General features: G+C 41.4%; 1 protein-coding gene and 1 non-coding gene across 2 annotated transcripts in view; one reads left to right on the plus strand and one right to left on the minus strand.

Annotated features, from left to right (window-relative positions):
* LOC110990584 (uncharacterized) overlaps positions 1-27,399 on the plus strand; it is a 53,044-nt gene extending 25,645 nt beyond the window's left edge. The window contains exons 12-20 of the mRNA XM_087147805.1: positions 879-950; positions 6,195-6,266; positions 7,912-7,983; positions 19,225-19,296; positions 20,263-20,334; positions 21,155-21,226; positions 23,789-23,860; positions 25,491-25,552; positions 26,290-27,399. Of these exons, the coding sequence (XP_087003931.1) occupies positions 879-950; positions 6,195-6,266; positions 7,912-7,983; positions 19,225-19,296; positions 20,263-20,334; positions 21,155-21,226; positions 23,789-23,860; positions 25,491-25,533 (547 nt within the window). The 3' untranslated portion in view covers positions 25,534-25,552; positions 26,290-27,399. The remainder of the gene's footprint in view (positions 1-878; positions 951-6,194; positions 6,267-7,911; positions 7,984-19,224; positions 19,297-20,262; positions 20,335-21,154; positions 21,227-23,788; positions 23,861-25,490; positions 25,553-26,289) is intronic.
* Positions 21,392-21,464, minus strand: Trnat-ggu (transfer RNA threonine (anticodon GGU)). Its single transcript has one exon. It is a non-coding gene; the product is annotated as a tRNA-Thr (tRNA).
* Positions 27,400-27,868: the final 469 nt, after the last annotated feature.

Genomic DNA, 27,868 nt, shown 5'->3' on the forward strand with positions numbered 1-27,868 from the left:
CTATTCCTTTCATTATACATGTCTAGTGGGTATTACAGTAAGTTTAGTTGGATATGGGATATTGGAGAATGAGCATTCAAGTAGGTTTCTACAGCGAATGTCTCGATTAGGAGAGATTGAACATTCCCGTGCGTTTCTACAGCTAATGTCTCGGTTAGAGAGATTGAACATTCCCTTTGGTTTCTGCAGCAAATATCTCGGTTTGGAGAAATTGAACATGGATGGGTTTCTGCAGCGCAAGTCCCAGTTATAGAGAGATTGAACCTTCTCATTAGTTTCTACAGCAAATATCTCGGTTTGGAGAAATTGGACATCCCCACGGGTTTCTTTACGCGAGGAAACTTGTTTTGGGAAACTCTGGCATATCAATCGTGAATCTATTTCTTCGAACCAAAAGGGAGCCCAGTGCAATAATACTGGCCCATGTAAACTGGAATTAACGAAGTTGAATTCATCACTGTTTGTGTTTTGAAAACGGAGGGGAGTTGTGAGCATTTCTAGATTAAATACAGACAAATAAAAAAGGCATACAAATTTAAAAACCGATCTGACAATGCATCCCGTATACAAAAAAAAAATATGTTTAATTGCTGAGGCCCAGCCCTGTCTTAAGATACTTAGCCTGGAGCCTCAGCCCTTCGACGCGCCTTTCTATACCAAGTTGTGCCATCACAGCGCAAAGGAAGTGTCTTTCTCTTTCCATAATTTTTATTTAAAGGTGCTCATTTCCGCTCTATTTTTCCCAAGAGGATGAGCTTCGTAGTTATCTGCAATATTTCTCTAGGAAAAATGGCCTACAAATTATCAATTTTCTTTCCAACTTTGCATGTAATACCTTTTTCACTAATTGTCAATGATGTTACCCCTTAATTTGACAGGCTCCTGCTAAACGTTAACATCGGTAACATTGAGTCCAATGCGTTCAGTTGGTTGTCTTCTCTCCAAGAAATGTAAGTTCTCTGCGATTTATTTATGTATTTTGTCACTTTTTGTCGGAGAGAAGACAAGTGTGTGCTTCTTTCCACAACAAGCCAATCGTTTTTTCAGTGCAAAAAGTCCTATCTCGGTTTGGAGTTCTTTTGAAAAAATGCATTAAATGGTTTCTGCCCTCACAGTAATTCTGTTTTGCTGAATTACTCTATACAGGGAAATGTAACTTGTGGTAGATGACATATTTAAAATCATTTTTTTCTGTCTGAGCTTTGGTATCTTCATCGAGTTTCAGTGAATGAGGTTTTTTAATGGAACCACAATTAGCATAAACGGCACTATGCATATTCCGGTCAAACATCATAACCTGCAGGCTGAGATACGACATTGTATGCCCCATAGGAGATTATTCTCGTTAAATCACCAATTAATATTGAAGCCCCTAATCAGCTCGAAGTTAAATGGAACTTCCCTCATCTAAAGCTTATTGTTTAAAAGCGTTTAACAGCAAATGCCATTGTGTTCAATATTCTTGTATTTTCCACAAAGTTTGCGTTTTTTTCTCATAAAATTCTCTATACACTTGAACATTTTTCAACTGTAAAAAATAAACGATATTAGGCAAGTATTTAATCTTGATCATTAGGCTTGACTTAGGGGCATTTCGAATAACGTTCTTTAAGTTGTCTCATTGCAAAAGAAATGAACTCTGACGAATTTTGAGATTCAACGTTTTGAACAAAGAAGGCTTTAAATGGCAGTTTGCTTTAAGTTCGCCCAGATAACGACGTTTTAGCACAAACTGGAAGGCGAGTTACTTCTGAACAGAAATAGACTGTATTCATGTATCAGGCTACCTTGAATTGAAACTGATGCAGAAGTTTTCAATTCGGGAACATGATGAGAATAAGAATAAATCAACGCAATAAACGTTCATACAAATTCATGCCAGTTTTTATTTAGAATAGTTTAGAATTTGTGATCAATGATTTTTGAATGTTTAAAGCCTTATAAAAAATTAAAAGTGAGATTTTGATTCCAAAATAGCCTGACACCGACCCACTGTAATAGATTACATTGAATGCGATAAATCTCAGGGAATAAGATAAAAAAAAATGCCTTCTCTGTGGCTTGCAATCAGTATATATCAATGAAATACGCCAGTAATCATTGGTTGAATCTTGAAAACCACACATGAAGAAAATGGAGTTATGATGTTTTTGCTCTAACGACGTATCGACATCAACACTAGTCCCACGGCGATTTGTTTGGTTTCGCTTGGCTGCCGATTTTACTATCTGGGACAAATCTATAAGCTCCCATGTCTGCCACGTAGTGGATTTTACTTGATTCATTCTTATATTTTGATTTGTCTGTTGTTTGATTTTGTTCGGTTTATCTGTAAGTTGAGTACGCAACGGCTACAGGCCTTGTTTCGTTGAGCGGACTGGATGCCCTTATATTCCTTATCTACGGTTTTGATATAACGCAACACGGATCAGAGATGTTTTTGCTTTTCTTAACTATTAGTTGGCTGTCCCCCGCAGTGTTATCTTTAATTAAAATATACGTTACATCTTTTCACTGATTTCTCGATTGTGTCACACTCTTTTTGTTTGACAGGAACCTGGAAGCCGTGAATATCGGTGACGTTAAATCTAATGCGTCCAGTGGGCTCTCCTGGCTTCATAATTTGTAACAGAATATTAGCATCAGTTGTTCGAACTCTGAGCGAATTGAACCCGGCAGTGAGGAGTATACAATCATGCGAGTGTCGTGGCTGTATACATGTAACGCTGATGAAAAACTGCTGCATTTCTAAATTTGCTGCGTCCTTGATTTTTGACGGCAGACTTTCAGAAACCAAGATCTTCTGCCAAGTACAAATATTTTCTTACCGTTTTGCGCTCACGTGTCTGGTCCTAAATAAATTTTGAAAACTCCATGCTATTGAATCCGCCACTTTGCGTGAAATAAGTGAACAAACGCAGGAAAGATGGAGAAAATCATCAGTTTCATCACAAAAGCAGGATATCATGACGCGTCAAACTAAGACTGTCACAAAAGTGATTCTACGGCATTTAGTCTCTTGCTTTTTTCGATTATGTCCGGTTCTATAAGCCGTCGTCGGGAAACAACATCTCCTTGAGAGGATACGTTTCAAAGGGCCCATGAAAAGTGGTTTTTAATATTTAAAATCGAAAGATTTCCGTTTTAAACGATATCCAGTATGTAAAAGTTGCTGCTTTTGATGAATGAATGGGAGGGAAAAAATGTACAGTTTTTTAACACACGGTCCACGGAGAGGTATCACATTAACATAGAAAATTTGCATATCTGTGACGCTCATTTGAGAAAACATAGTTGTGTGCCGCGAGCGAGTCGATGCTTGCAATGGGTCCAGTTTAGAACATTCCTTCTAGCTTTTTGGTGAATTAAGAGATCACGCCGACCAGATCTGCTGGCGCAGCCTGGGGCAACACCTTTAAATATGGGACAAGCCTGCCTTACTATCGAACTAAAAGCGAAATATGGGCTAAATTGGCGATTGGAAGTCAGGGTGACCAGGGCCAAATGGTCAAGACTGACAGCGAGCTCCAAACTGTTCAGTCTACATTTCGAGCCACGGTGTTTTCTCCCGATTATTTATAACTCGTTTTGGGTCAGATTTGACGATTGCTGAAGCCAGGCGCAACACTCACGATCTTTGGGACATCAAAGAAAGCCCGTGAACAAAGACGGAGAGGATAGGAAAATGCTAGGAAAAGATAGGAAATGCTTCCAAATTTGCCAAGGGCTATTCCTTTCATTATACATGTCTAGTGGGTATTACAGTAAGTCTAGTTGGATATGGGATATTGGAGAATGAGCATTCTCGTAGGTTTCTACATCGAATGTCTCGATTAGGAGAGATTGAACATTCCCGTGCGTTTCTACAGCTAATGTCTCGGTTAGAGAGATTGAACATTCCCTTTGGTTTCTGCAGCAAATATCTCGGTTTGGAGAAATTGAACATGGATGGGTTTCTGCAGCGCATGTCCCAGTTATAGAGAGATTGAACCTTCTCATTAGTTTCTACAGCAAATATCTCGGTTTGGAGAAATTGGACATCCCCACGGGTTTCTACAGCGAATGTGTTGATTTCATAGAGTTTGGGGTCATGGTGTCCACAAATGTCATATAGGCAATCACATTCCCTTCTATATGTTAAATACGACATAAGCTCTTTAGTCGAAGGTTTGGTAATAATTTACAGGTGGAGATTTGCCACTTCATATGCGGAAATATTGTGGCAAAACAGGGTAACTGTGTAGACTTGTGTTAAGTCTGGGCTATTAATAATTCATGCCCGTGGAAATCATAAGACGCAACTTACCTTGTAGCCCTAGTTGAAGGAAAAGACATGTGGCTTGTTTTTTTTTATGGACCAAACTGATTTGCGACTTGAATTGTGAATGCACCAAATGACTTGTGACTTGGTTTACATTGCAACAATTTACAAGTGACTTGACTTGGACTTACAAATACTGACTTGTCACAAACCCCAGATACCCGTGTTAGGGATAAAGCGGCCAAACTCTCTATCTGAATCAAGAAGTGGGAAAAATGACACAGATGTCGACTTTGAAGTGGTCTATGAACCAGTCTAGACGAAGCAGCTCTCCTTGACACTTTTCCAGACACCCCTGGCTGGAGACTGGAACAGATGGCCCTAAGAGGATGATAAAGAAAGTCCTAGAAGCAGACCCTGCAGTTGTCATTGACCAAAAGAAAGAAAGGAAAAAAATCCAGAAACTGCGACAAAAAATATGCGCTTAAGTTTGGAAAAACCGCACAAGGGACCTACCTTTATTCATTTGTGACCCAAAAGGAGCTCAACAGGCTTTGATTTAGATTTGGCTGTATCGACACGCTTTATTGCTACAAGAAAGCGACAAAGGGCTTTCTGAATTTGCCAACCTAGACGCATTTTCCAACCCTAGATCTACAGTGGATGATGTCAGAGTAAACAGAGAAGCTTAAAATGTCACGAAGTCGCTGAACAAAGCAGAGGAGATTGACCGTCTCCAGATGAGTTAGGGAAACACCATCATCCAGGAGATGCTCATCGGATACTATTGATACCCACACCCAGCGATTAACACCACACCGTGCGAAGCGCTAATGAGCAGGCCATGTCGACCAAATGTTGGCCGTTAACCTGGAAAACAACCCAAAATATTATGGCATAAACAGCACAGTGAAAGGCAACAATATAATACTGAAAACAAGAACAGAAATTAACTCCAACTTCATTGTTAGAGATGACGTCTCTCTCACACAGACAGATTTTAACGAATGAAGTTGAAAACGAACAGGTAATCTACATCGCATACGTGTACATCAGAACATCACATGAGTGACGTTCTGCTTTTTTAGCACACGTGGAAATTTCTCTGTTATATATTAAACAAAGTCCATCCCTTTGTAAAGATAACCTACCGTGCGTTATTTTAAGACGTAATGTTGGTTCTCGTCCTATTCCAGAAGCAATTAAAGGCCTTTGGCTTGCCCTTCCCTGGCACTCATACGTTGTAGATCCGTCTGTGTTTTTTGCTAATCCAAATGTCATTTAAGTCACAAGGAATTGCTGTTAACATATACATTTGGTGTCACTGATGACTTCTATATTAATATTGTTAGAAATGTTATTTACATTCCCTGGTGCTTTCGAGATCTTTACGCAAGGAAACTCGTTTTGGGAAACCCTGGCGTATCAATCGTGACTTTATTTCTTCGAACCAAAAGGGAGCTAAGTGCAATAATACTGGCCCGTGTAAATGGGAAGTAACAAAGAGGAATTCATCACTGTTCGTGTTTTGAAAACGGAAGGGAGTTGTGAGCATTTCTAGATTAGATACAGACAATAAAAAAGGCATACAAATTTAGAAACTGATCCGACAATGCATCCCGTATACAAAAAGAATATTTTTAATTGCTGATGCCCAGCCCAGTCTTAAGATACTTAGCCTGGAGCCTCAGCCCTTCGACGCGCCTTTCTATACCAAGTTGTGCCATCGCAGATGGAAGTGTCTTTCTCTTTCCATAAATTTTGTTTAAAGGTGCTCATTTCCCCTCTATTTTTGCTAAGAGGATGAGTCTCGTAATTATCTGCAATATTTCTCTACGGGAAATGGCCTGCAAATTATCAATTTTCTTACCAACTTTGCAGGTATTACTTTTTTTCTACTAATTTTCAATGATGTTACCCCTTAATTTGACAGGCACCTGACAAACGTTACCATCGGTAACATTGAGTCCAACGCGTTCAGTGGGCTGTCTCATCTCCAAAGAATGTAAGTTCTCTGCGAGATTTTATGTATTTTGTCATTTTATGTCGGAGAGAAAACAAGTGTGTGCTTCTTTCCACAGCAAGCCAATCGTTTTTTAGTGCCAAAAGTCCCATCTCGGTTTGGAGTACTTTTGATAAAAAACATTAAATGGTTTCTGTCCTCACAGTAATTGTGTTTTGCTGAATTACTCGATACAGGGAAATGTAACTTCTGGTAGATAACATATTTAAAATCATTTTTTTTCTGTCTGAGCTTTGGTATCTTCATCGAGTTTCAGTGAATGAGGTTTTTTAATGGAACCACAATTAGCATAAACGGCGCTATGTATATCCGGTCAAACATCATAACCTGCAGGCTGAGATACGACATTGTATGCCCCATAGACACAACACGATGCCTCTTTACTAATAATTTAGGAGATTATTCTCGTTAAATCACCAATTAATATTGAAGCCCCTAATCAGCTCGCAGTTAGATGGAACTTCCCTCTTGCATCTAAAGCTTGTTATTAAAAGCGTTTAAAAGTAAATGCCATTGTCTTCAATATTCTTGTATTTTCCGCAAAGTTTGCGTTTTTTTCTCATAATATTCTCTACACTTGAGCATTTTTCAATTGTAAAAAATAAACGATATTAAGCAAGTATTTAATCTTGATCATTAGGCTTGACTTAGGGGCCTTTCGAATAACGTTCTTTAAGTTGTCTCATTGCAAAAGAAATGAACTCTGACGAATTTTGAGATTCAACGTTTTGAACAAAGAAGGCTTTAAATGGCAGTTTGCTTTAAGTTCGCCCAGATAACAACGTTTTAGCATAAACTGGAAGGTGAGTTACTTCTGAACAGAAATAGACTGTATTCATGTATCAAGCTACCTTGAATTGAGACTGATGCAGAAGTTTTCATGAACATGATGAGAATAAGAATAAATCAACGCCATAAACGTTCATACAATTTCATGCTAGTTTTTGTTTAGAATAATTTAGAGTTTGTGATCAATGATTTCTGAATGTTTAAAGCCTTATAACAAATTTTAAAAAATTTATAAAAAAAGTGAGATTTTGATTCCAAAATAACCTGACACAAACCCACTGTAATAGATTACATTGAATACGATAAATCTCAGGGGATAAGATAAAAAAAATGCCTTCTCTGTGGCTTACAATCAGTATATATCAATGAAATACGCCAGAAATCATTGGTTGAATCTTGAAAACTACACATGAAGAAAATGGAGTTATGATGTTTTTGCTCTAACGACGTATGGACATCAACGCTAGTCAAATGGCGATTTGTTTAGTTTCGTTTGGCTGCCGATTTTACTATCTGGGACAAATCTATAAGCTCCCATGTCTGCCACGTAGTGGATTTTACTTGATTCATTCTTATATTTTGATTTGTCTGTTGTTTGATTTTGTTCGGTTTATCTGTAAGTTGAGTACGCAACGGCTACAGGCCTTGTTTCGTTGAGCGGACTGGATGCCCTTATATTCCTTATCTACGCTTTTGATATAATGCAACACGGATCAGAGATGTTTTTGCTTTTCTTAACTATTAGTTGGCTGTCCCCCGCAATGTGATCTTTAATTAAAATATACGTTACATCTTTTCACTGATTTCTCGATTGTGTAACACTCTTTTTGTTTGACAGGAACCTGACAGCCGTGAACATCGGTAACATTAAATCTAATGCGTCCAGTGGGCTCTCCTCGTTTTGTAGATTGTAAGTTTACTGTGATCATTGATTTGTGCTATTATAGAAAACAATGAAATCCGAACACCAGCTCTCATAGGAATTTCTCGGTGCTAAATGTAGTCACAAAGAATAAGCATGAGGCTCCACGTTCAGAAAGCTGAATATAGCCGTTTACAAGGTGGAATTCCAAAAAACGAAAGTTCTTAAGATCATGTAATTTTGTCACCACTACATGCAATGTTGTTAATAACATCTGCATTGTTTCGTGTGGGGCATCTCTGAATTGAAGTCAATACCAATATCGATAGGAAATTTTTGTCGACATAAACGTTACAGTGTTTCGTCCCTCCAACGATTAATTTCTCAAATACACTCGCAAATCCAGTTGATTGAGCATGCATCTTTCCCCTCTCTTTGAAAAGGGGGTGGCCCGTTTAATCAAGGCACCTGTGTTTTGTTTTGCAAAAAAACAGAACATGTGCCCTGAAAGGTTCACGCAAATACGCCTGTAGTGAAATGCATTAAGATATATGCATCCGTATCATGAACCACTGTTCACTATTTCATCCACTTGTTATGTCAGCTGAGTGTTTCTTCTTCTTGTCAGCAAAACTTGGTCAGTTCCATAGACCAAGACCAAGACCATAGACCAAGCCTCGTGTAGGGTTTACACAGAATTTGGTTAAACGTTACCTGCCGGTGACGAACGGTCATTTGGTAAAATGTCTGGAGCGGCTTCCTCATGCTGATTTGACTTGCTAATTATAACAGAATATTAGCGTCAGTTGTTCGAACTCTGAGCGAATTGAACCCGGCAGTGAGGAGTATACAATCATGCAAGTGTCGTGGCTGTATACATGTAACGCTGATGAAAAACTGCTGCATTTCTAAATTTGCTGTGTCCTTGATTTTTGACGGCAGGCTTTTAGAAACCAAAATCTTCTGGCCAAGTACAAATATTTTCTTACCGTTTTGCGCTCACGTGTCTGGTCCAAAATAAATTTTAAAAACTCCATGGTATTGAATCCGCCACTTTGCGTGAAATAGGTGAACAAACGCAGGGAAGATGGAGAAAATAATCAGTTTCATTACAAAAGCAGGATATCATGACGCGTCAAACTAAGACTGTCACAAAAGTGATTCTACGGCATTTAGTCTCATGCTTTTCTTCAGTTATGCCCGGATTCTATAAGCCGTCATCGGGAAACAACATCTCCTTGAGAGGATACGTTTCAAAGGGCCCATGAAAAGTATTTTTTTTTTATTTAAAATCGAAAAATTTCCGTTTTAAACGATATCCAGTATGTCAAAGTTGCTGCTTTTGATGAATAAATGGGAGGGCAAAATGTAAAGTTTTTTAACAAACGGTCCACGGAGAGGTATCACATTAGGCCTAACATAGACAATTTGCATATCTGTGACGCTCATTTAAGAAGACATAGTTGTGTGCCGCGAGCGAGTCAATGCTTGCCATGGGTCCAGTTTAGAGCATTCCTTCTAGCTTTTTGGTGAATTAAGAGATCACGCCGACCAGATCTGCTGGCGCAGCCTGGGGCAACACCTATAAAGATGAGACAAGCCTGCCTTACTTTCCAACTAAAAGCGAAATTTAGGCTAAATTGGCGATTGGGAGTGACTGACAGCAAGCTCCAAACTGTTCAGTCTACATTTCGAGCCACAGTGTTTTCTCCCGAATATCTATAACTCGTTTGGGGTCAGATTTGCACGATTGCTGAAGCCAGGCGCAACGCTCACGATCTTTGGGACATCAAAGAAAGCCCGTGAACAAAGACGGAGAGGATAGGAAAATGCTAGGAAAAGATAGGAAATGCTTCCAAATTGGCCAAGGGCTATTCCTTTCAATATACATGTCTAGTGGATGTAGCAGAAGGGTTTCAGCAACAAATAAGTTTCAGTATTAAGCACGTACACATTTGACTATTGAACTTGATGGTAAATTGTATTTATATCACGAGAGGGCGCTCCGTTGTTCGAAATTGAGTACCTGGTATCTGTATGTATGTTCTAAAAATAGACCTTGTATCTGGGAAGACGGTATGTGACCTCGGGTCAGGGAGAACAATAGAATTGGGGTCTTCCGTTGGGACGTACGTAAAAAGGTTTCGTTTTGGGGATGGGAGTTGGGTTGTTGTTACGTGTTGCGAACACTCGAAACGACATGGCGCCCTGAGTGTCACGAGGGGAGACTCACCACTAAATGTTTGCCAGGGGATAATTCTTGAATCAGGGGGGACACTCGTCACTTTCACATCATTTATTACCTGTACCTGCTGTGACTGACTGGAAGTCAACTCAAATTTTGGGAGAGCTGGAATAAATGCCAGAATATTCAAAATCAGACAGCCGTGTCTCAGGGCATCTGTTTGTCTGTCAAGAGACAATTGGTACCCCGGCTCTACGCTGAGCCCCCTCAACATACTACAGTTTTTGGTAACACGGATGGGGTGGTGTTGATGCAGTTTGGACGCTGGTGCTGTTGATTTTGACTGGTGATTTTCCAATTGCGAGCCGGGAGACTTCAAGCTGTGCGGTAGTGTGCTACGCCGAGGTACTGCGGCGGTGTACGGGGTTGCCAACCAACAGCCAGGCGGCGTGCGTTGGCCTGGCCGTCGCGGGTATGCTGAGCCAGGTGGAGGTTTGTGAGCTGGACCGGCGTAGAGCGTGCTGTGCCTGTCGGCGTGCGGGGCCAAGGAGGCGGAGCGGTCCGGTGTGCGGCAACGGAGGACAGAGTTCGTCGAGGGTTTCTACCGCCAGGAAGCTGTCCATCTCCAAGACCAAGTGGACTGGACTGGACTTAAGTAGTAGTAAATTGCTTGAAGTTTGGTTCATGTAGCGGGTTGTTGCCCAATTGCTGTACATTATAAGTGGGATTCCAGTCAGTTGCAGGTAAAACTTGTTGACCTATTAATTGCAGTTGTAATTGTGATTTGGTTTTGTAATTTTGTAAAGTTACTGAGTAACGTTAGTGTACTTGTTGTATGGTGGTGTAATGGCGACCTCGGAGTATGCTCTGGTCGAGCAGTTCGTTAAAGGGCTAACGGATGCTTTGAAGCAGAGCCGACCCACTGTACAGAGGCCAGTTCAGTTGTCATGTTTTTCCGGTAGGCCAGTAAAACCAGGGGATCCGAAAGTCAAAGAATGGCTCGAGGAAGTTGAAATATATTGTCAACAGTGCAAGACACCTGGTTCGGAAAAAGCGCAAATTGTGTTGAACCATCTGAAGAGTACGGCGCGTGATGAGATCAAATGCCATGGAGAGGCAGGGTTAAATTTTGAGTCTCTCAAGAAACTTCTTCATAAGCACTTTGGGGTCTGGGAAACGGTTCAGTCATTGCATAAGGCATTGTATGAGCGTGTACAATTAGAAGATGAAACGCTTATGGATTTTTCCATGGTTCTGATCAGAATGTATGATCGGATACTGGAAGTTGCCTCTGACAGTGAGAAGGTTTCGTTGCAAGGTCTCCGCGACAAAGTTCTAATAGGACAATTTGTGGCGGGGGCTAAGAGTCAGGGTGTCAGACTTGAGTTAAGGAGATTAGAGTTGTCCAAGTCTGAACAAACATTTCCTGAATTGCGTGATGCTGCGCTGGAGATTTTTCGTGACCCTGAGGGAGCTCCAAAGGCAAAGCGTGCTCAGACAAGGCAAGTCGTCGCAGATTGCGATGAGGAAACACATGATCAGAGATCTGATGTGTTTGTTAATAGTGCAATGGGAAGCAAGGATCCCAAGCATAGTACAGAGTTGCAACAGATGTTGCAACAGCAGCATCAGATTATTAAGTGCCTGCAGGAACAGCAGGCCCAGTTGCAGAAGCAACAGGATCAAGTACTTGATCTTATGAAGCATTTGCTTCGTAGTCAGGAGTCTAAGGTTGTAGACAAGGGTGAAGTTGTGAAACCTTTTGGGAGGAAACAACTAGTTTGTTTCTCGTGCAAGCAACCAGGCCATTTTAAGAGTAGTTGTCCAAACCGAGACAGGAGTGCAAGCACTAGTAATAGTGGCACGCCAAGCCCTAAGGCTACAAACCCGGTTACTGTTCAGTCAGGGGGTGTGCAGCCACAAAGTAGGGGAGAGTTAAACTGACTCCCCTCACCACTGTGGGCCAAGTGGTTGAGGGATTTGAGAAAGAGGCCCCGCCCAAACATCAGACTGATAAGGGAATTGGTTCCAATGTTAGGTCAGCAGATGAAGTCCTTGATAAACTGGTACGCGCCAGTCCAAGGGCGCAGGTAGAATTGGTAGGTGTCCCAGTTAGCGTTGATCTTGACACTGGGGCGGAAACCTCCCTTATAAGTGCAGCATTTTATAGGAGTAAATTGGCCGCACATGTGACCGGAGTGGAGCCCGTGGGTACCTATTTACGCGTGTTTGGCATAGGACCTTGTGGGGTACCAGTTGAAGGATATGTCCAGATTCCCCTGAGGGTTTTCAACCAGACGGTTGAGGCACATTTCCTTGTAGTAAAAGACAGCCCCGAGGTTGGTTTGGGGAGTGGGCGTGGCCCCGTTCTTTTGGGTTGCAATGTTTTGCACCAGTTAAGAAACATGGTGGTAGATCCCTCATACCGAGATGCAGAAGCATGGAATGTGACATTACAGTGGTATAATCTGACTAAAAGGGAGCGGGGTAGGGTTTCGGTAGAGCAAAAGAAGCCTGTAGTTGTCCGTACGGGGCGTTGTACGACATTTATTCCCCCAAGGGAAGTGCGTTCCGTAAAGTGTAATGTGCGTGTACCTTCAAATGTGTGGGAAGGGAAGACTGTGGTGCTAGAGGGAATTCGGGATAGAATTTTGGGAGGGGGAACAGCATCAGCTCAGTTGAATCCAGGGTTAAGCAGTGGCTTAAGGGTCTATGATGCATGTGAAGTTGTGCGTGGGAACAAGGTAAATGTTCTTGTAGCTAATATGGATGCACAAATGTTAGCTATTCCCCCACATTCTCAGGTAGCATTCCTCAGTGAGGTTTCCCCAGCCGTTCAGGTTGATTGTGATTTGGAGGGTAGTCAAGTGAACGTTTCTGTCAATAGGATAATGACCCTGTCAGGTGATAGTTATTACGACACGGGTCCGGAGGAGCAGAGTCCTCTAGAGTCAGATTCAGTATTGGGGAGAGATGAACCACATAAGTCTGAGATACATGTATATAAGGATGGAAGTTATTATCAGTTACCACCAGGAGTGGACTTAGGTTCATGTGATTTGAGTAGTGAAGAGCTAGATCGTGTTGTACATTTGATTCAGAAACACGATGCTGTATTTTCTAAGGATTCACTTGACTTGGGTACATGTGACAAAGTTCCACACAAGATACACACTGTTGATGAGGTGCCAGTGAGTCAACCGTATCGCAGGATACCTCCACAGTATATTGGAGAAGTTAAGGAGTTACTTCAGAGGTTTTTGGAGCAAGGTATCATCCAGAGGAGTGGCAGTCCATATGCGAGTCCCATTGTTCTCGTTAAGAAACGGGATGGTGCTGTTCGCATATGTGTTGATTATCGGAGGCTAAACGCGAAGACGGTACGCGACGCGTTCCCGCTGCCGCGTATCGATGAATTGTTGGAGGCTCTGCGTGGTGCGCGCTACTTTTCATCTCTCGATCTTGCGCACAGGTATCATCAGGTTGTAATGGATAAGGAGTCCATTCCAAAGACTGCTTTTCGTGTTCCTTTTGGGTTATTCGAGTACACCCGGATGCCTTTCGGGCTTGTAAATGCACCGGGCACTTTTCAACGCACAAAGGAAATGTGTTTAGGTGATATGAACCTCACCGAGCTTCTTATATATCTGGACGATATCCTTGTGTTTTCTGGCGATGTAGAGGAGCACATTAGTAGGCTAGGTAAAGTGTTCACCAGGATTACTGACTTTGGATTGAAGGTAAAAGGGGGGAAGTGTCATTTCTTCCACTCACAAGTAACTTACTTAGGACATGTTGTGAGTTCTGAAGGCATTTCTGTCGATGCCGACAAGGTCCAAAGGGTCAAAGACTGGCCGGTTTCCACAAGATCTGGGGAGCTGAGGTCGTTCTTAGGTTTGGCAGGATATTATAGGAGGTTTATTGCCGGGTTTTCTAAGATTGCAGCACCTCTCCATGAGTTATTTCCCTCATTGGTCAAGGGAAGCCATTTGTGAATCAAAAGAAGTTTGAGTGGACAGTGGAGGCCGATGAGGCATTCTGTAGGTTGAAACAGGTGCTCACGGAGGCTCCGGTGCTTAAGTACCCAGATTTCACTAAGCCGTTTGTGCTGGAGGTCGATGCCTCATTGAAAGGCTTAGGGGCATGCCTCGCCCAAGAAGATGAGCAAGGGAGGCGACATCCAGTTGCTTACGCTAGCAGGGGGCTTAGGGGTGCTGAGCGTTATTATCCCGACTATAGTTTGTTTAAACTAGAGTTGTTAGCGTTAAAGTGGGCGATTGTCGATAAACTTCGTGATTACCTTGTGGGGGCGAGATTTACAGTGTTGAGAGATCATAACCCTCTTGCACATCTAGAAACTGCAAAGTTAGGGGCGTATGAGATGGGTTGCTCAACTTGCTGCATTTAACTTTGGCGTTCAGTTCAGGTCAGGGGTTAGTAATAAGTGTGTAGATGCTCTTAGCCGGTATCCTGGCCATTGTTATTGTTCAGCCAGTGAGGTTGAACAGGTGTTCCAGTCAAAGGTACACTCCACTTCAGTTCCACTTCGGGTAGATGTCTCACGGGCTGCCGTTCGTGAGTCAAATGTGCAGGATCACTCTCCAAGCGGAAACCCGCCGAGTGTGTTTCCATCATGGACTTCAGACCAGTTGTCGGCCTTACAAAAGGACGATCCGGAGTTAGGAATTGTTTGGGGGCGTTGGGAGGCAGGTTGGCGTCCAGGGGGGCCAGTGGCGGATTTGGGTTTTGAGTCACCCGAGTTGAAAGCGTGGGTGTGGCAGTGGCCGCGTTTTGTTGAGCGTGACGGGGTTCTCTGCCGTCAGGTCAACGATCCATTGCATGGAGAGTTGTTTCAGATTTTACTGCCGAAATGTCTCATCCCTCGGGTGATGCAGGGTGGTCATGATGGATGGGAACATCAGGGTGTTACCAGGACTTGCTCACTCTTAAGGAGGCGAGTCTATTGGCCCTACATGGCTACCATGGTACGCCGTTATATTAGTCAGTGTAGGCAGTGTATAACCGCGAAGGCCATGGAACCTAAACCCAGCACGCCTATGCGTTTCTTACTTGCGTTTAGACCGCTCGAGGTTGTGGCGATTGACTTTGTGAAGCTTGACAAAGCAAAGGGTGGTTATGAAGATGTTTTTGTCATTACAGATGTTTATACCAGATTTGTGCAGGCGGTACCTTGCAAAGATCAACTTGCTGTTACGGTAGCCAAAGCTCTTATACAGCATTGGTTCACTCGTTTCGGGATCCCTAGTAGAATACATAGCGATCAGGGAAGGAATTTCGAAGGGGAAGTAATCCGGGAACTTTGTGCTTTGTACGGCATAGACGCAAGTGGCCTGAGTTCTTGGCTCATTTAGTGTTTGTATATAATGCCACGCCACATTGTGTGACTGGGGAGGCACCGTATACTCTCATGTTTGGGAGAGAACCAACTGTTACTTTAGATCAGCTTCTTGGGAAAAATTACAGTGATTGGGGCCAAGACTTTGTAAAAGAGCAGTCCCAGTTAATTGATAGAGCTAACGAACTAGTCAGTGATAGGGTAGCTAAGGTTTGTAACCGTAACAAGGCTGCTTACGATGTGAAAGCTACTGCAAAACCTATTGGAACTGGTACACAAGTGTTGTTGAAGAAATGTGCATTTTGGGGGCGACACAAATTGGCAAATGCATGTGAGAGCACACCCTATGTAGTTGTTGGAGTTAATGACCATGGTGATGTGTATCACATCCGACCATTATTGGGAGGGGAACAAAAGAGTGTTCACAGAAGGTTGTTACGGGTTTGTCCGCCAGAATTTGTGGAGTCAAGCAGTAGCAGTGAAACTGAGTCAGATGACTCTGATTGGGGTTTTATTGAAACCAGTGGTAATGCTGCAGAGCAGACTCCGAGTTCGGGTGCGAAGCTGGTTGACCAACAGAAAGTAGGGGAGCCAGCCACGGCGTCTAGTAGGGATGTAAAGCCTCTTTGAATATCCAAGCGGAGTGCCCGTGGGAAGCATAAGAACCCATTTCATTTGCCAAGGTCAGCGGTGCGCTGAGTAGTTAATACCAAGGGTTGGTTGGTAGTGCCCTGTGTATGGCTGAAGGTTGGTTTAAAGGCCGACTGTTGGAAAGGACTGGGGTATCCAGCTTCCTTGCGGGCGCCCCAACTGGATAGCAGCGCAGTGTCTATAGCCACCGTAGTCAGGTTTGTGGTTAATCATTAGGTGTAATCAAGCAGGCAATGTGTGTTGGTGAGTCCCACTACCAATGGAAGTAGTTCACATGTTTGTATTGTTCGGACATAGTTTTGTTAAACGCCTTCACCACCAGCGTGGATATTTTGATATTGAGTTGTCGAGAGGTACTTATTCGATAAAGTGTCTTGGGGAGGGTGGTCTCACAATTGGCCGTGTGCTAAGAGACCCTCAGCGATATTTGAATCAACTTAGGGAGGCTTCACCTAAGGTGCTTATTCTTGATCTGGGAACCAATGATCTGTGTTCTAGGGAGAATAGTCCGCAGGCGGTACATGTCTCTCTGTGTAAATTAGTTAAAGAGTTTTCAAGTTGGGGTATTACGCCAGAGGTTGTTGTATTCTTACCCGTTTTACAACGAACAAGTGGCATGAGAAGTTACCAAGTTTCATTAGAAGAGTTCAATGAAAGAGTAAAATGTTTCAATGAGTTGCTAGAGTGTTCAACATTCACAGATGATAGATGGTGGCTGTAGCGACACAGGTCCCTGAGAAATCCTAGCTTTATCCTTGACGGGGTACACTTAAACCAGTTGGGTATGATGCATTACGAGAAGACACTCAGCCGGCTTGTTAAGTTTTTTGAATTTCGAGTTTTGTAAATTGACCAAAAATGGGTCTACTTTCTAACTTGATGTATGTCAGTATTCTGCTTTGCTAAGAGTAGCAAGAGTTATCATTGTACAAATGGACATATTGTGTTACATGGGCTGTTCTGCTGTTTATTTAACTGAAATTGTTAAAAAATCATAATTTGTATTGATTAGTAATCCCTGCAATCTTCAGGCGCAGATCGTTAGAGTAGGGGAGGATGTAGCGGAAGGGTTTCAGCAACAAATAAGTTTCAGTATTAAGCACGTACACATTTGACTATTGAACTCGTTGGTAAATTGTATTTATATCACGAGAGTGCTGTATGTTCTAAAAATAGACCTTGTATCTGGGAAGACGGTATGTGACCTCGGGTCAGGGAGAACAATAGAATTGGCGTCTTCCGTTGGGACGTACTAAAAAGTTGTCGTTTTGGGGAGTTGGGTTGTTGTTACGTGTTGCGAACACTCGAAACGACATGGCGCCCTGAGTGTCACGAGGGGAGACTCACCACTATATGTTTGCCAGGGGATAATTCTTGAATCAGGGGGGACACTCGTCACTTTCACATCATTTATTACCTGTACCTGCTGTGACTGACTGGAAGTCTACTCAAATGTTGGGAGAGCTGGAATAAATGCCAAAATCATCAAAATCAGACAGGCGTGTCTCAGGGCATCTGTTTGTCTGTCAAGAGACAATTGATACCCCGGCTCTACGCGGAGCCCCCTCAACATACTACATGGGTATTACAGTAAGTTCAGTTGGATATGGGATATTGGAGAATGAGCATTCTCGAGGGTTTCTACAGCTATTGTCTAGGTTAGAGAGATTGAACATTCCCTTTGGTTTCTGCAGCGAGTGTCTCGGTTTGGAGAAATTGAACATGGATGGATTTCTGCAGCGCGTGTCCCGGTTAAGGAGAGATTGAACATTCCCATCAGTTTCTGCAGCAAATATCTCAGTTTGGAGATATTGGACATCCCCACGGGTTTCTACAGCGAATGTGTCAGTTTGGAGAAATTGAACATTTCCATGCGTTTCTACAGCGAATGTGTTGATTTCTTAGGGATTGGGGTCATGGTGTCCACAAATGTCATATAGGCAATCACATTCCCTTCTATTTGTTAATTAAGACATAAGCTCTTTAGTCGAAGGTTTGGTAATAACTTATAGGTGGAGATTTGCCACTTCATATGCGGAAATATTGTGGCAAAACAGGGTAACTGTGTAGACTTGTGTTAAGTCTGGGCTATTAATAATTCATGCCCGTGGAAATCGTGCATTAAACATGCACGGCAACTAATCAGAAGAGCGCATTATCTTAGTTCCTGGTGCTGGCTGCGCGCGTGGGTTGCCAGGACTTCGTAAGATGATAGCGTGCCGACAGGAGTTTTGCAGGGTTGTATCGTCCTATTAGCGAAATCAGGACTGACGTACGACCGCTGCTGGTGGGGCCCTATCCTGAGTGCGTTTGGTGCGTGTTTGTTTTTAGTTCTTTAATTCCGACCTTGCCAGCAACATTTTTCTCCATTGATTAAGCCTCAAAACTCCGGCTGGTTGGGGTTGTGCTGTTTCTTTGAACTAGCTGGATGAATCCTCGTATTCCCCAATTGGTCAATGTACTATGGAAGAGGTTGGCGGCTTAGGAACCGCATAGGGAACCTACATGTATATCCCTGGTATAAGCAAACAATCCAACCTGAATCAAGGAGGTAATAGAAAATATGTTTTGAAGCCAGAACAGGGGGCAAAGGTCGCTAAGTGGTCAGTCAGTAAATGTAATTTCCTGGAAAATGGACATCATTACATCATGTCCTCACTTTATCACCAATTCAAGCCGAACTTTATCATTCTGGACCTCTTGCTTTGCAGACTTGGGGCAAAGGGTACCTCGTGGTCTGTGTGGGATTTTTCATGCAAGACACGGGAAAAGCTTTGTTTTGACGGCTTTTAAAGCGAATCATTATAAATGTTATCAGTTACATCCCTCAAAAACACCTGAAAGTGACTTTGCAAAATTCATATAAAAAACGTCAGCAGTATCAATTCCCAATAAACATTCAAATGTTGGTGCAGCGCATTGATTGGGCACCAGTGTTTTTCAGTGAACTCAACATCGAATGAACATTATTTGTAGCATAGGTACCACCGGCTATATTACTTGATTAAATGTTAATTAAGTATTTGATCAATTTATAAAATGATTCTTTCTTTCCAATTTTAAATATATCATTTTTGTACTTCCTTTCATTTGCCAGGAGAATGAAAAGTGTAAGCATTGGCACCTTAGAATCGAATGCCTTCAGTGGGCTCTACAGTCTCAAAACACTGTAAGTTTTCTGTAATTCCTCATTTGCGTTGTCACAGAGAGCACTGCAAGCTGTTTTTCTATGACAAGCCATGTAATTTAATACCAATGTCCAGGGAAAGTGCTCGAGTCGGGAGTTTTGGGTACCAGCTTTGTTGTCACAGAGAACACCGTAAACTTGATGTATGCCACAACTTGTATGAATCAACAACATGAGGTGCCCTATCAATAAAGTTGCCCTGATCCTTGTAAAATGAAAACGACTTAAGAACTTCGCGAGTTCACGTCATTTTTCAGCATAAATGCAATGTCTTGAGCAACATCTCTGTGGATTTTACTTGCAAGATTATATACGTGAACCCATTTAAACCGACAGTTCTCTGGTTAAAGAGTCGCCATGCACCGTTAAGATAAAGCCACGCGTCGTTATATGATAATGACGTAACGTCAGTTTTCATCAAGACTTCATCACCGTTTGTCTACCTTTACTTCAAAAGAAAACCCAATCAAACTCAAAGTTTTTAGTCACTAAAAAATTATGAACCGTTTAAGATCATGCCCAAGGACCCCTGATTACATCATCTAAACATTTCTCCCAACTTCCAACTGTAACACATTACTCTTTGAATCCGTGTGCCCCTATTACGTAACTGCAGAAGAAAAAGAGATGTTCAACAAATATTAAACATCATGCTCAGTCACATAAGACTCACGTCACGTAACTAAGTGCCACAAAATTTGATTTTATAACTTGAATCAAATTGACCTTTTATGCCTGAGTGCTAAGAATGGATGTTTGCCTGCGCGCAAACGCTGTTCTCTGACTGCTATCTTCTTAACTTTTAATAATCATGCTAAAAATACAGGGTTTTTTTGGAAAAGGTTTCATTATCCTGTAAAGGATTCTAAACCTAATTACCTTCCCTCGAAATACCGTCATGACCTTTCCAGTGTGTTTCAATAAAGTTATTGCTTTCGTCTTTTCCAGGACCATTGATACTGTTAGCATCGACTCCATTGAATCAAATGACTCTAAGGGACTCTCCAGTCTTCTAAGTCTGTAAGTGTCGTGTGGCTCCAGGTTTTTCTCATATTGAGCAACATCCCAATGGGTAACGTAACCATCGCAAACGCACTATTTTAATAAGCATCGTCTTTCGTCATAAAACTGTGCTGAGCTACTGTTATTGAAAGGAAAGAATTTTTTATGATTGAAAAAGAAAGAAATTGAAAATAAAGCAATTTGTTTGGACTATCTATTTGGATTTCATTAATTTGCAAGGTTTTGCGAGATTTCTTCTTGAGCAATCCAAAGGAGGAAATAATCTTAAGTTCTGCGAAGACCAGAGCTTAATGGCATTTTGATTAAACCAATTTTAATTTTTACTGGGAAAAATATTAGAACTAACAATAGATTCCGGGATTACGCAATGATGACATCAGTGACCATGAAACACGTTGTTAAAAGAACCAGGTTATTACCCTGCGTCGAAAAAGACACCAGGACAAGAATTTGCTTATCGCCGTTTTGAGTAAGACACTCCCCTCCGACAACCCTTAAGAATTCCGTAAATCAAGTTTTTGTCTGAGATTTTGCCCGTTCCGCGTATATTGTGTGTATCATTTGACTGGGCAATTACCTTTATTTCAAAAGCTATTTGATTCTGTTTCAGTTGGTGATATGATTAATCATCGTTCGGAAGGATTGCCGTACAATTTTCTCTCCTGTTAGTCTTAAAGGAGAACAAAAGTTGTTGGCCTAGTTAAAACCATCAAACTAAGGCATTCGATTAGGGGCTGGTGTTAAACCCATCCAGGACGTCTTATTTCCTCAGCACACACAATGTGAGTAATGCTACAGTTCTTCCATAATTTTTTAGGTTCAAGACGAATGCTCACAACATCTCCATTGAGTCAAATTCCTTCAGTGGACTCTCCTCTCTGAAGTACCTGTAAGTTTTCAGTTATTTATGATCTGTGTCGTTAAAGAGAACAGTGACAGCTGATTTGAAATAAATTATTTGATTATACGGCTTTTTTAACATACGTTATGGAAGAAACTATATATGGAAACTGACTAGGGGCTTATAAATGATAATGAAGATTAACAAAGAAATTAACTGGAGCAGGATTTGAACCTGCGGCCTCTGGAATACCGTACCAGTGCTCTACCAACTGAGCTATCCAGCCCTATGTTGGTGGCTCTTCCCAATTGCCAATATCTCTGTTCGGGGGCTGCTAGTCAGGAGCCATTAAACCTGAAACTCTTTGTAGCCAGGGATCATACTCCAGTAACACGATACAACCTGGGAAGTGGTGAACAGGCCTCACTCAAAGAGGATACGGCTTGTTGAACATATATTATGAACTTATATAGGGAAACTGATTAGGTGCTTATAAATGATTGTAAAGCACCCCCTTTCTTTCAACAAATTATTTGAATGAACCCTATTCTCCCTATACCGGATTAAAGGTGGCGTCAGCAGTATAAGCTTAAGTGGAGGTAACATTTTGTTGGTTATAAACAACTGTTACTTTTTGGCATTCTACCGTAAATTTGGACATCATTTGCAGGAGTTTCGGGTCCCCTTCCTTGGTTGGTTAAATTTATTAGGCCTACAATCTGAAATCGTTCGTCGAAAAAGCAGATTTCAATGGTATTTCAATCATAATAGATAATTGATAGATAGCGCAGATATGCATCATAATGAATTCATTAATAAAAAAGCGGATAGTGACTCCTACGAAGCTCTGTCAAGTAGTCCAATTTCTTTTATTTTCTTCCCTGTCAGTAAAAGGTTGACGCTGCAGTTCGATATTGTATCTATGTACTGATCAATCCCTAAATTGTTAAATATGCAAATATATAAGGAGAAAAATTACTTCAGCTCCCTTCTCCACTTAGAACAACTTCACCACGGGTGGTACTCCGCCCACCCCGCCCTTTGATTTTTGATTGAATGGCAACTCTTCCTTTACCATCAGTACTGATGATGAATTCTTCAATTTTACCTCCTGTCAATATGACTTTGCCAAGCCAGTGGACGATTCCTCTGTTGAATGCACTGTCATAAATCAAGCCAGATGTGAAATTGGCAAGAGGTAATTGTTGGCAATATAGAAATAAAGCTGTTTAAAGCCTTTAGGGATTCCTTTTGAAATAAGCTTGCCTATTTGTTGGCTGGATGCTTTCGGACAAGTGACCTGTGGTCAATAAAAAGCAAAATATTTTGCTTGGGATTCGTGATAAATCTAGAAAATAACTTGTGTGATATAGATATTGTTTAACTTAAGTAGCTTAAGTAGGGTGCTAATTCTGCAAAAGGAGATCGATTACAGGAAATCTCTTTACAAATATACTGAACACAGAACAATGGGCTAAGAACTAAACGTAATTAAAAAACAGCTCACCAAAAAGTAGTGCAACCCCATTATTCTGACTTGCAACAAAACACCGTGTTTGATTTCAATGTGACTGAGTTCAATTTGACTTTTGCATGATGTGTCCCGTTTATTAGGGCCTGACCCAAGTAATCGACCCGCTGACTTGGTTTCTTGTTCAAGAATCCCACGGGAGCAGAGCTTATTAAACATGATCGATTAGTTAATCGATGCAAAGGAAACTTAATGCCATAATAAACAGTTCAGCAAAGATTGTGCATAATGCTTCATAGGTAAGAAAGTTGTTTGTCGCTGGCGCGATAGGGTACGTTTCACAGGAAGTATTGTAATTTCTGGAAAGGGATCCTCAGGATCTTAATTACTTCGTTCTCATGAAGTAAAAGGTAACACAACCACCACGGCGGACGAACACGTGATTTTTTCCTTTTGTTTTCTTAATGGGGCATAGGCCTCTAATGAAAAACGAGGTGCCTCCACCCCTACACTAGTCACACCTGTAGAGTGCATGGGTGGCCGTTGCTTAAATGGAAGTTGGAGTTCGTGCTGAAGTTTTAATCTTTGCACTAGTTTGATCCATTTGGGTTAGCCCACCCCAAACGTCTCCGGTTTCCGGTCAAGAGTTGTTCCCAAGCGTGATGTGGCGACACGCCTTCTTTTACCCTCATGTACGCGCGATGTCCATCGCAACTGCTTGCGCACGTAACGCCGGCCGCTAAAATAGACTGCCCCCACACTTTTTACTGTGTAAAAGCTTTTCAGCTTGTACATATACACAGGACATAAGAGCATCTTGTTTGTCTGGTTTCCAGATGTAAATGAATTATACAGAAACGACGTCATCTCAAAAAAAGAGAGCCACCACAAAATGTTTGGGGAATTAGAGAGATTCCTTTACTTTACGTACTCAAACGTACCCCATAAAAACACGTTAAAATTACGCCGTAGCCGGATTCCAGTGGATTTAGCAAGTTATAGCTTCGGAGATCGTTTCATACCAAATAACGTCAACATTCACCGAACGGTTAACAATAAATGTTTACTGGCAAATTGACCAGCGGCTTATTTCTTTCCAAATTTAAATACCAGAATGCATTTTTCCTTTCATTTGGCAGGTCCCTGAGAGGCGTCAGCATCGGTTGCATTGAGGCAAATGCTTTCAGTAGGCTCTACAATCTCCAAACACTGTAGGTTTTTGTACTGTCTAATTCGTGTTGTCATATCTAGAACACTGCAAGCTGAATGTCCATAACAAGCTATGCACATTACCACGAATTTCCATTGGCTTCGCTCTGATCCCGACGCTCCCTTGGTTAGCAATTTTGTTGTCACGGAAAACAAAACTCATCGCAGTTTTGATGTTTACGGACGGTAGATATGTATTAAGTAGTCATCTTGTCCTAATTCCAAAAGGGTTTCTAACAGATGGGGTGGAATTCATTTGATCCACTCAACAGCGAGTATCTAAGGAATCGGTTCATTTTTGGCGAGTGATGATGTTTTAGAAGCCTGAAAAACACGAACAGATTGATTCTGACGCAAGGTGCAGTTTAAGGCCAATATAATTACACTTTGGATGTGAATGATCCTTTTGCATGCCTTCCCTGCATGTCAGCCCATCTGACTGATTGCAGTCTCAGAGTAGTTAGGTTAAAATGTGGGACAACCAGGGGGTGGGGAGCCTTTGTGGCAGTAGTGACGTCGATGTGGCGATATTTAGTGAAACGTCTGTTCAAATTGGGTTGTAGGAAGAACAAATGGAATGTATTCCTCTCTCTAAGATGCCCTGATATTAGGTTGAGTGAACCATCATTTCATTAGCCACAATACAAGAAGGAATCAACTGAAGGACAATATGGAAGTTACAATTCCGTATAGATCACAACCGTGTGCTCACTGTGGCCTGACCGACAACCACCGCAGAGTAAAAACGCCCAGCCTACGGCAAGACTTTCAACAAACCCCGGAAATAAAACCGCTTTTCCGCTTGCCAAGCTGATCGACCACGCGAACAAAGCAATCAGTCACCCCCCAATCAAATCAAAAGACGAGCATGAAAACAAGTAAATGACGTCTGGCGACGAGATTTAAATAGTCGCCTTAATACAGCTAAAACAAACGCAAAAGGCATCCATGTTGGCAGCGCAGTCACTTGTTGACCACGATGATGTACGCATTGACCGTAGACCTGAAAGAGAAAATACAAGGGACTGCCAACTCCAGCGGGCGCACGTCGATCTTGCGTCAACCGGAAGTGCCGAAGTTACCGGCACTGACAACTTCTGTTTTACTGTCGTTCGTATACATGATCGTGCTGCGTCGATAAGGTGTTGATATTTCCTCCTCAAAATTGCATAAAGTTTTAGGTACTGATTGTGCAGTTGCTGACAGCAGCGCCCAAAGACAAAAATAGGCGGGTTGAGTTTCTATGGTATACCGAAGAGGCCAGATCCAGCCCAAAAACAGCGAAAAGACGAAAATGGAGGCAACACCATGTAGGCCTAGTTAGGAATCGTCAAGATCTGATGATAACATTGTTTTATAGTAGGCATGATAGGTGAGTTCATAAAATGTGACTATCGGTACATTAGGGTTTTAATACCAAAGTCTTTTTCTCCTTCATCTTAGTTGAAATATCGTCAGCTTATCACAAACATGTAGAAATAGTGCCAAAGAGTGGGGTGATAATATCAACATTATAAAAACTAAAAATAAAAATAATAAGAAAAAATTGAGTTGGTTTGCTTGTGGTTTGGTCCAGTATTCTTTTTCACTTCACAGTAATTCTCCTTATAATTCTTTTTGTGGTATGTGCAGGTGCCAACTTGGCCTACCCACTGAATTTCTGCCCGCATCATAAGTTAATCATTCTGGTCCTGGTAAGCGCATTGAGATGGTTGTTTGAGTTGGTCGTTGAATTGAGTTTTCCTGTGTTAAATATTTGAAATTTGATTTCTTAAATTGCAATTTTAACAAGTTTCATTTTTTTCTTTGTTCTCATTTTCAAGCATTTTCTTGCGTCTGGCTCCATGTATGGATATTTAATCCACATTGTACTGCAATGCATGCTTTTCTTTTGATGTTCAAATGTATTAAAACCCCTCATGTTAACCCCTCTTTAAATGTTTGTTGAGTAGTAAACAGAATTGTATGCATGCTATAAGCATTCAAAAGCAAAAAGTCAGATTTTAACTCTTGTTCAAAGTAATTCTTGGCCAGATGCCAGATCTTAGGTTCATGTCATCAAATTGGGCCAATCCAACCGAGCAGATCTGAACCCCTTTAGTTTTGTTTAATTTTTAAGGGTAGTTATGAAACCATTTTTGCATAGTTTAATATTTTTCTGTAAATTATGAATAAAATGTTACTGTTAATGAACATCTTGTGAATGACCAATGTACGTTCCTTCACACTAATTGGAATATGGTCTTTTGGTGATCCTTGGATTGTAACAGTTCAGAATGTTGTCACACCTTCAAAACTGGCATTTGAAATGAAAAAAAAAAAAACAATGCAAGTGCAATACATTCTTGAATGTGATAAAAGAACGTTGGGTTTAAACCCCGTTCAAGCGGGCTTTTATTCACTCATACTTTGTTGAATCCCACTCCTTTAGGTTGTGCCAGCATCAACTACACCATCCGCTAACTTGGTGGCTCACATGGACTTGAACGATGTACGAAGGGGCGCCACAATGTTGAGGACACAACAGCTACTGACAGCAGACTGCAAGGAGTACACTGATTGATCTTTTCAGCACTTGCAACACCCATAAGGAGCATAAAACTTTAGCAGGCCACATGCTTTAACCGTATATGCGGGGAAGCAATATTTATTGATAATAAAGTTATGTTGCAGGAAAGAAATCACAAGCTTACTTTATATTGCAATTTCCTCATTCGTTTCATCTTACCTCCTTGAAAACTGAAGTACTTGATTTTAAAGAGTGAAGATTTTAGGAGGCGTTCTTTAATCATTAATATTAGTGCCAGAGTCCAAAGGTCAAGTATCATGGTGACTAGTGCACATTACACCTTTCAAATGTGTCACATAATGATGTACATGAGTACCTGCAGAATCTTTAAGAACTCTGCTCTATTCCATATCTTTGGGGATACCACTGCCCTCAGTTACGCCACCTACATAAAAGCCTGTCGTGAATATGGACAATATCAACTAATAAAGAAAGGCGTCTTACAGGATGTTTTAATGAAACCTCAGTTTTATTTGACAAAATTGATAGAGACAATTTTGAAACTATTATATAATAAATGGGGTGCTTGAAAAAAAATATAATGTTTGTATGTGTACATTGTAAATCTGTTTATTTACATTTTGTAATTCAGAATTTTGGGGGATTTGGTCGTTTACAAACCAATTTGAGTAATGTTTAGCAGTTTTGCTTGTTCCTCTGACCAAGGGAAGCCAGAAACCCGTCATTAATATTCTGCCTGAAAATTTACCAAGCCGAGGCATGTTGTCACTTTTTTGCCTCAAACAATTCTGACAGCATAAAATCAGCCTATAAAGATCCTATTAGTTTTACATACAGTTATGAAGTATGGCATGTACATGTACGAAGTCATTGGGGAAATTATGTCATGGGCCTTCATGTTTCCCCCTCATTTTTCTAATATAACACGATGTCCCTTAAAACTTAAATCTTGTAGAATAACACAAATTTGCTCATAGCCCTAGCATTGAAAATATTTTTAAAAGACTTGAATATGAACGGGAAAACATTTATTATTTTTTCCCCTTGAAAAATCCGACAACCCCACCAGATGGGTATTTATAACTCTAAAAATTGCTTTACGAGTCAGAAAAAAGGTTTTGCTGGGTCAAGCCAACCAGACCTGGTAGTGTCGGTGGGGCTGAGAGTAATCGATCATGTTTGCCGATTGTGCATGAGAAAAGAATACATACACAGCTTTCCCTGTCTAAAGGCTCACTAATTGTTATTAATGCTCACGTTAGTATACTTATAATTATCACAATGTCATAACACACTTGTATGTTGTCTATCTCGTCCACTTTGCAATTGTTTTTCCACGAAAAAGAAAAGTTCCGAGGCAAAATTACGAGCGCAGCGTCTGTCGCTATCGTTCATGGCATGTGGACAACGCTACAAAGGTCAATCGGAAGTTTCCTGTGCCGGCAACTCCAGAGCTTCCGGCTGACGGAACATGTTTACG

Source organism: Acanthaster planci, linkage group LG01 (assembly GCF_054643075.1).
Source record: "Acanthaster planci isolate LZ-2023a linkage group LG01, COTS_SCS, whole genome shotgun sequence".
NCBI classification, from domain to species: domain Eukaryota; kingdom Metazoa; phylum Echinodermata; class Asteroidea; order Valvatida; family Acanthasteridae; genus Acanthaster; species Acanthaster planci.